The following is a 10,003-nucleotide window of genomic DNA, read 5'->3' on the forward strand; positions in this document are numbered from 1 at the left end:
ATTGCTTTTACCAGTGTAAAATTAGGATACAGTATTTGTTTAAATTGCATCTTGGAAACTTGTTTTACTTCACACGATAGCGCCGTGAGGAAGGCATACAGATGAGACAACAAGAGCGTGAGCATGAAATAGAAGAAAGGAGACGACGTAGAGAAGAACGCCACAGGGAAATGGAGGGGAAAGATTTTGATGGTGAGGGTCGCCACCAAAGTGGGTACTTTGGTCGAATGAGAGGAAATTGGCAAAATCCTCGTGACAGATACAGAGATCGGGATAGAAGAGAAGAACAAGGGTGGCGAAATGCTAGAGAAAAACGTACTTTCCAAGAAGATGGTAAAAGACATTCAAAAAATAGTGAAGACAGTGGTTATGTTGATGTGAGAGAGAAAATTCAACAACAACAGGAGAAGTTTGTTGCAGAATCTAGTGAAAGGTAAGTTTTAATTCCTTCAGCAAGAGCTAAAAGTTTAATGATTAATTTGCCAAGTTTAAAACTTCATTTTAAAATATTTAATCTTTTAATATTCCTAGTAATTTTTGTTCCTGAATATATTTCAAGGATGCCCATAATACCAGTGGTTTTAAATGCTTAATCATGGTACAGTATATTATCTATTTAGTGCTATTTGTCTCCTAATTGGGTAAGATGGGAGTTTAAATTTCTTCAGCTGTTGAGAAGTTCTTTGTAGGGTGGTGGATAGGTGAGATGCACCAGTATGTGCTGTTGGATTATTCTCACTTCCCATAATTATATCATCCTTCCTTTATATGTAAACAAAGTGTACAGTGTACAAGATAAGCTAGTGAAAAAAGTAAAATTGTGCTGGTAAAGTGTGAGAACAAGACAGAAAGGTAGCAGGTGTTGAGGCTATCAAAAATGTCACAAGTATGTGGACCTCGCTTTAAGATTAGGTTGTTGGTTAAGTCCTTTACAAGTATTCACTTATCTGACATATGTTTTTGACAATGTTTTTGGTTGTTACAAGCAGAAAGGATAGAAAGAGGCAGCATAAACAAGGCCTGTAATGGATTACAAGAATCATTGGAGATCTGGGTGTATGCAGTTACCATTTAATCACTGTGTACTCATATTGCTCAATGCTGAACACTTAGATACATAACTAGTGCTGCAAGTGCATGTGCAGAAAAATAATGTTCCCATCATCTACCTGGAAATGATAGTACTGTAATAAATGAGAATACATGTGCCATAGGAACAAGCTTATACAAGACACTTGACCAACTTATGAACTTTCAGATACAAGCAGACAGGGTCACAAGTTGAAACTGTGTTCAGAGCACTCCCCTTTGCCACCCATAAGTTCAGATTTTGCTCTGGATGCCTGTTCTGCTAGTAAGAGTTTTTGCAAAGGTCAGAAGAACATGAGGAAGAAGAACCTTTCCTTTAACCCCTTCTCTGATTATCCCTAGTATTCCCATGATTAACTACCATGTATTCTTCTTTTTGTTCGTACTCTTCAGATGTTCCTGCTTATTTCTGTCTCGTCAATTTAACTCAGTCTGTGATGAATACTCGTTTTCTAAATTTCCCATTTTCTATAATTTTTAAAATCGTGCAGTATTATATGGAATTATGTTGGATGTTAGAAAGGTAAAAAGAAGAAAATAAAATTTAGATTCATGCAGCATTCAAAGTTTAGTATGCTTGTTACCTTCCTAGCATCCAAAGTAATTCCATATAATACTGCATGATTTAAAAAAAATCATAAATCTAGAAAATGGGTATTCATCACAAACTGAGTTAAATCGAGAAGATAGAAATAAGCAGGAATATTTGAAGAGTATGAACAAATATTCTCGTGATTGTAAGAAGAATACATGGTAGTTAATCATGAGAATACTCTAGATAATCAGAGAAGGGGACAAAGGAACAAGTTCTTCTTCCTCATGTCCTGGCAAAAATTCTTACTAGCAAAATAGGTGACCAGAGCAAAATTTGAATGTAAATATAAAAAACTATGCATTACATATTAAAAACCAACTTATGAACAATTCAAGATACAAACAGCCATTTGGAATGTAACTCTTTCGTAAGTAGGGGAGTGTCACATACCTATGAAGTTATGTTATGCTAAGCAATTACCGTAATGGACTGGTAAGTTAAGGAGCTATTCAGCATCCTGCCAGTTGGCCTCCTTCAGATCCAATCAAAGATTAAAATATTCAAGTATCTTGGTGAACTTGGGTTTAGTTATTGATCATACTTCATAATGAAATTTATCAGCAGATTTCCAAGGTAGATTTGCATAAAGTCCATTCTGAAGTATTTTGTTTTTATAAAAAAACTGACTGATAAAGTTATATCCTTGGTCTGGCTTTCTGATAAGTTACAAACTCTTGAATAACAAAGACCCTATATTATAGGCGGCACTTCAATATTTTCAAAATATCTTACAGTTAACAGGAATTCCTCATAGTTCGTAACCTAAACTAACCTGTACTTTACAATTCACATTCAGTTAAGAGATTTATTTAATATGTCACATCTAACATGGCAGAATAGCAAAAAAATTCTAATATACTGTAATATAGCTCATAAATACAGAAGTCGATTGAGTTGAGGCATTGCTGGAATTTCTGCAGTCTGAGTGTTGCAAGAATTCTATAAATAAGCAGATTAAAAATTATTAAACAAGACTTAATGTATTCCTTTGGAAGGTCACTATTATATACTTGGAAAGCTTGTTGGTAGTAATTTTATTTTCTTTATCACGGTTGTTTTATGCTGTGAACCTAGATTAATGTGAAAAAGAAATAAATTTTTTATAGCACATTTAACTTTAGTACAGTATAAAATGCTATAGTTATTGGAATTAGCAGGTGTGGGACAGTACTTGCGTTATTGCCAAGGTTTCAAAGGCAGTGCAAATTTTATGTTAAACAGTCCTTTTAATTTTGAAATTTTTAAGTAGTTGCCCCATTTTAAAATCAGTACTCCCATTTTTATAAGATGAAGGCACATAGTGGAGGAAGTAGATAATGAAGTACGATCAGCAGAGTTTTATTTCCTTTTTTTTTAATGAATATTCTTAAAGTTCTCATTAAATTTTCAGTAACCAATGATCAGCAGAGTTTTATTTCCTTTTTTTTTTTTTTAATGAATATTCTTAAAGTTCTCATTAAATTTTCAGTAACCACAAGATGAAGAAAGAAGCAGAAGCACCAGAAGAGCTGGAAGGTAAAGTGCCTTCTGATGGTGATGAACCAGTTCCCAATGAAGGTGCAACTGTCCAAAAAGAAGGTAAATTGTTTCATATGCTAAAATTCCTTTACTCTGTCCAAAACCTTTTATTTATAGCAGCAACCACATCTTGTCTTTCCAGGAGGAAATCACTCTACATATGTTATCTTTCTGAAGCAGCACATCCATTATAGTGAAGCCCCCGTATTTGCGGGGGATGCGTCCCACACCCCCACAAATAGCTAAAATCTGCGAATACTTAAAACCCCCTCTAAAAACACTTAGAACTGCCCATTTTGATAGTTTAAACACAGAAAAACCCCTATAAAAATGCATATACCTGAGTATTTTAATAGTTTTATCACAAAAAGTGCATTTATTCATGAAAATTATATGAAAATACAGTAATTAGTGAGTATTTCTCAGTGAAAAATACCGCGAATGGCCGAATTTTCCGCAAATAATGGCTAGATATGTTCCACAGAGAAACCCGCGAATGCGTGAGTCCGCAAATCACGAGAACATGAATACGAGGGTTTTACTGTACTATAAAGTTCATCTCTCATCAAAGTAATAAAATTGCTTCCTCACACATGCACTCTTTGTCAAAATAGTCTTAATTTCCCTAAAACTAAGAATGATACTATCTTAGCCAGGGGAGATTTTATACTGCCATCCAAAGGAGGACAATATTGAGACTCCCATGACCTCAAAGAATTCTCTCTCATTTCTGAATTTTGACCTTGGAAATTACTGTATGAAGAATCTTTGTTCTTACTTGACTTGGTAGACTGTGATTGGCCCATATATAATTTGATTTTGGAGATATAATAATAGATTACCCTATTGGATGCAAAGATAAGCATCAGTAGACTCTCTCTCTCTCCATTTTTCTTATTTGTTAGGAGAATATACTAGCTTAGACAGTAAGACAGTAATCATGGAGATCTCAATACTCTTGATTAAGACAATGTCACATTGCAAAGTGCACTAAATTTCAGCTTGAAAACAGTATAGTAAATAATCATGAAGAGCACTGTTATCATTTATTAAGTAGGCCTATGTTTATTCTATGATATTAGGCCATCATCTGAAAATTTAGCTAAAACACAACAAAAACAATATAAAGAGCAAGAACCATAACAGCAACAACGACCTGTATTACAAATGGCTGATAACAACATATCCCTATACCTATAATTCAACTGTCATAACCTATGTAAACTTACAAAAGGACATAAAACGTGCAGGTTTTTGTACAACCATATTATTTTGAAAGATAATCTCCATAAGAAAATTCTTAAATTATACTCCATAGAGGCAGTAGTGCTGTTGGTGCACCTTGTGTGATACACCAGGCAGTACTAAGGGTGTTTTCAGCTTCCCTTTGGCCCCTAGCTGCATCCCCCCTCCTCGACTTGGGACCACCTTGATGTGGCTAGGGGGCTCTTGAACCCCAGCAATCCATTATAGCACTGAATAATCCCTTAGATTCCAGTGCTTGGCTTCAAGCCTAAATTTCATATTCCATTCCATTCCATTCCTAGCTGCATCCATGTTATAACGTTTTACTCTACCTCCATTCTGGCTTCATTTCTTTAATCTTGTTGTCCAACCTCTCCAACCATTATTTCTTACTGCATCTCTGGAGTTTCCTCCCAGTTCCACCTGTAGATCCTTGCATTTTATCTCCTTTATTTTCTGGATTTCTATTTTGCTGTCCCACCACTCTAATTACTGCCTATTTGCACTGCTTTAAGCATTTAATGGCAGTAGTGACCCAGTGCTTGGTAGGACAGCAGCTATCAAGACATCCTCAAATCATCCTCTTGTCAGGTTCTACCAGGGTAGGTGGACGTAGTACTATCATTGGTGCCGTCAGAGGGGTCGCAATCCTCTTAAGACATCTGTAAAGGAGATAGTGGACTTCCTAGTCTTTCTGAGATGAGATAAGGCCCTTTAGTGACAGCCACCAAGGGGTACAGAGCAGCTTTTGCACAAGTCTGTTGGCCAAGGGGCATTAACTTGTCTTGGTCGTGGGAGCTGTCAGCCATCATCAGGGCTTTCAGAAGAAGTCCCTCAGAGACGTGCGGGCACCACAGTGGGATGTGATGAATCATTCCGGAAAGTTTGTCACAATTTCCCGAGGTCTCAGATTGTGTAAGCTGTAATGGCGAAGTAGGACAAGGAGACTTAGTGCTGTTCCAACGGTCAGGGCGTGAGGAAACACACAACCCCCAAAAGCCATTAACCTTTGGTGTGGGTATTTCTGACCTACGATCTTGCTAGCCTGTGTGGCACCCCCTGTGAACCCCTACAATAGGCCTCAGACGAAGACCTCACTTTGAAAATGGTGTTCTTCATGGCGCCCACGTCTGCCAGGAGAGTCAAGGAGTTACATAGCCTCTCCTATACTGTCACCCACCCTGATGGGTGGTCCTCCTTGCCCCTGCAGTTTATCCTGGAATTTGTAGCCAAGACCCATGATCCCTCAGACCTGGATCTAAGACTTGAACATTTCTTGATCCCCTCCCAGAAGGACTTCGTTGGAGGAGATTAAGAGATGAAGTACCTAGTGAGAACATTGGAGGAGATTAAAAGATGATGTACCTAGTGAGAGCTTTAAGGAATGCTTCAAGTGAAGAGCCTCCCTTAAGCCTGGTTGTAGAGGCTGTTCATCAGCAAGGACAAGGCAAAGAAGGAAGTCTCGAAGAATACCATCTCCTCCTGGCTGATGGAAATTATCACCAGGGCTTATGACTCCAAGCAGGACAGAGAGGAGACCCCAGCAAAGCCAGCAACATTAGGGGCATAGGCCCTTTGGTGGGATGTAAGAGAAACCATTCTCTTTTAAGCACTGAAGGAAGGTGTGTGGAAGCACAATTCCACCTTCACCATGGACCCCATAGTAGCACCCCAACCGGTGGCATAACAGTGTCAAGCCCCTTGATGAAGGAGCTCTGCTAGAAGGGGTGAAGAGAACCTGGCAGAGTACAGGCCGGATATCATATCTTTACATTTTGTAGCTTAGGCCTGTGACTGGAACGACCTGATGGCAGTATCCTAAATAGTTTTCTCACCAAACACAGGGCACGCCCACCTTGGGGAAGAGGGACAGATCACCCACCAAGTCAGTCTCCATGTATGAAAGTATAGGTTTTATTCCTATCAGAACAAATAACAAATTTTAAAAGTAATTTGTATCTTTCCTAGGATACAAACCTATGAATTTTTAAGGGTATTCTTACCCACCTCAACTACCCCTCGATTTGTCGCTCTATCCCCAGGAATGGCTTAGTACCAGGTGCAGAGGCGATTCACAAAGTGGACGAGCTAGGCTACTAAAAACCATGGCCAATGTGATAGGATTTTATTTTTAAGTTGGTGAAAGCCAAAGCGCACCTTATGCAAGAAATTCCATTCATGAAAGCATAGGTTTGTATTCTAGGAAAAATTCAAATTACTTGAAAATTTGTTGTAACCTTAATGATGTATCATTCATAAATTGTGTAAAATGGTTAATAAAACAAAATTTTCATTAAAGGTTTATTCCTGACAAGTGCATTTTAATAAAACTAGATATGCAGACCTAGCTCAGCTGCTTGTCATCACACTTGAATGTATAATCAAACAATGAATCTTTTGTAAATGTATTAAAATTTGGTCAGCATTTTTTAAAATTAGCAGGAAATATTAGTGTGTATAGGCCAAGGACAGTTTGTTTTAATTGAGAATTGTGAACATACTTAGACGGTATCAAACAGCAATTATCATTATCTTGTAATTTAAGTGCACCAGTTAATGCAAGCATTCATTGAGTCACCATTGTGGTTTCCTACCACCTGATTTACCAAAGCTACTCAACATCATTACTTAACACACCTTATAATTTTTCTTATTTTTATTTTTAATCAGGTTCAGAGATGTGTAATGATTTTATTTCTTGGGGTAAGTTTTCTAGGGATAATCATTATAATTTTTATTTTAACTTGGCAAACGTAATGAAACTGAGAGGTAAAAATTAACCAATTGTGCAAAACCATTGCCAGCTAATCAGCTTCAAATGATGGTAGTATTGTTGTAGTGGGCAGGGATATTAAGGCAAACTTAGTTGACTTTTGGTACAGTTGATCTAGTTAAACAAACCACTAGTATTATACTGTAATAATACCACTGCATTTCAATATTTTTAGAATAAATTGCCTGTGTTTTTCATAACCAATCCGAAACATTTTTGTTTGAAATGAGTGATGATTTCTAGGCAACCTTTGACTTTTTTTTTTCCTGTTGTGATGGTTAATGAAGACTATGAGGGTGACTGGACGAGTTTGTGCAGTACTCTCTTTTTGTACATGAGGATTGCATTAGAGTAAGGGAAGCATATGTAACCAAAGCACTTTGATATTTTTACATTGTGAAGCAGTTAACTATTCTCCCTCGATTATTGACCTTAGTGATAGCAACAACTGAAGTTTAGGTACTCATCGGGTACAGTATAACTAGTGTATGTAAACAGAAACATTTGCTTGTTATCTTAGAGGCAGCTAGTAAAGCGCCTTGCTGGAACTTCTTCGGAGCCAGGTTAATTACTTTGTCAGACATTTACATAGTTTCACCATCATTTTGTCAATAGTATTTTTATGGTCACTCTAGGAGGTGAGGAGTTCCTTTCCAGGCATGTCATGTAGGAGGTGAGGAATTCCTTTCCAGGCATGCCTACTTGACATGTTTAAAACAGCAAAGGCACAAAACGAATTGGCAGTGTTTGGAAGCTTTTATCTCACTTGCAGCTTCAAGCAAGATCTTATAAATTGTCAAGTTCATTGGAACCACTAAATGATAGGTCTGGTATTTGCTTACCTCTCTAGAAAGAATGGTTTGATTAGCTGTTGACTATTACCTGTAAAATAAGTGTTTCTTAAAATGTCTATCCTCTCCTTTAGCTTTTTCCAGTAAACAAAGCTTGCTTTGCATATTTTAGTCATCTTACACCCTACATGTAGAGAATTGTAGTCTTAGTTTCTCAGTACTTCAAGTCACAAATTTGGGAGAGAGTATTTTGATAAAAGCATTTTCAAGCTATGGGTGTCTCACAGTACTTTTTTTCCCCTCAAGTGTATATATTGACCCATTGCTGTTGATAATTTGTCAACCTAAGGTGCATTTTTTCTTTAAATGAAAATTTATTTGTGATTTCATGTTGCACATGTCTTTACATATTTACTAGTTAATTAGTTAAGGAATGTGATGTCAGAAGTTATTTTGTGCTAGTGTAATTAATTAAAACTGTTTTATTCTAGATCTTGTAAAGAGGGAGAAGCATGAAGTTCTAGATGAAAATGCCTTGGATTATGAAGCAATGGATAATGAGGAGGAGGAGGATGAGGAAGAAGAGAAGCAGGGTTTAAATGGCAAGATGGAGAGTAAAGATGAACCTCAGATTTCTCCCAAAGTTCCCAAACCTATTGAAGATGATAGAGATGACAAAAAAGAAAATGAGAAAGATACCATTAAAGGTAAAGATAGTGAGGACAAAAAGACAGCCAGGGACTTGAAAAGAACTCATAATGATCATAGAGATGAGAGGTCAAGGTCAAGAGGAAGACTGACAGGAAGGTCACGTGACTGGCGTGAGAGATCCAGGGATAGAAGGAATAGGTCACGGGACAGAAAACACTCGCGAGATAGAGGCAATCAGCGGAATAGATCAAGGGAACGATCCCGCGACAGAAGAGGTAGGTCCCGCGACAGAAGAGGTAGATCCCGCGACAGAAGAGGTAGATCTCGTGACCGAAGAGGAAGGTCTCAGGATAGACGAAACCGGTCTCAAGATAGGAGATCAAGAAGTAGAGATCGAAAATCTAGAGATCGATCAAGAGAGAGGAAATCAAGTAGAGAAAGGTCCAGAGACAGGAAATCTAGAAGTAGAGAAAAATCAAGGGAAAGGAAATCTGGAAGCAGGGACAAAGGACGAAGCAGAAGGCGTGGTTCTTCTAGGAGTAGTGATAGCAGTAGTGATAGTGACTAGATGTAAGTGGCTGTGAGTTTTATATGGTTAGTACAGATTTTTTGCATTGCAATGATTTTGTTATATACTAAATTTGATAACTGAAGTTACTAAAGTAGTATGTACTGTAAATTCCACATGGGTATTGTGTACATGTTGGAAATGAGTCTGAGAGTATGTACCCAGTATTTGAGTTTTCTAAAAAATTGAAATAATGATTTAATAGTGATATTAAATAATTGAAGTTGTCAGGTTTTTATTAATTCTTTATAAATAATTGTTAAACAGAAAGTTGCCCTCTTCTAATTGTAGCGTAGTGAGGAAAAAATTAAACAAAGTGAAATGCTATGTAGATGGTTAAAAATTACAAATTTGTCAAGTGTATTTAAATCCAGTTTTTTATTTTTCAGCAGCAAAAAAAATATAATTGTACATTCATCTCATCAAACTGCTAGATTATACAGAATTCCATTATTGTGCCCCAACAAACACTGGATGTGAATGCCTTATGTGCAAGCACATAATTTCACATAAATGGTTATATTTTGTAGAATACTTGTACATTTTTTTTACAACATGAGTACTTTGACAATGATAACCTTCCGAAGAAAGTAATGGGAGGTAACTTTCAACAACTATTTTAGAGAAGACTAATATTTCTTAGTATTTGAATGTTAAAATACAGACTGTCAATCCACTAGCAGTTGAGAGAGAGCTGGTTTTGCATTTGTATTATCATCAAAATATTCTTACATGCCAGTGGATTACCACATAAGTAAAAATATATATCAGAA

At 36.9% G+C, this 10,003-nt stretch overlaps 1 protein-coding gene across 1 annotated transcript in view; it reads left to right on the forward strand.

Annotated features, from left to right (window-relative positions):
• Nucleotides 1–10,003, forward strand: part of LOC136833757 (peptidyl-prolyl cis-trans isomerase G-like) — a 94,940-nt gene extending 84,937 nt beyond the window's left edge. The window contains 3 exon segments of the mRNA XM_067095978.1: nt 81–433; nt 3,153–3,262; nt 8,503–10,003. Coding sequence (XP_066952079.1) covers nt 81–433; nt 3,153–3,262; nt 8,503–9,230 — 1,191 coding nt within the window. The 3' untranslated portion in view covers nt 9,231–10,003.

The sequence above is a fragment of the Macrobrachium rosenbergii genome, chromosome 52 (assembly GCF_040412425.1).
Source record: "Macrobrachium rosenbergii isolate ZJJX-2024 chromosome 52, ASM4041242v1, whole genome shotgun sequence".
In the NCBI taxonomy this organism is placed as follows: Eukaryota; Metazoa; Arthropoda; class Malacostraca; order Decapoda; family Palaemonidae; genus Macrobrachium; species Macrobrachium rosenbergii.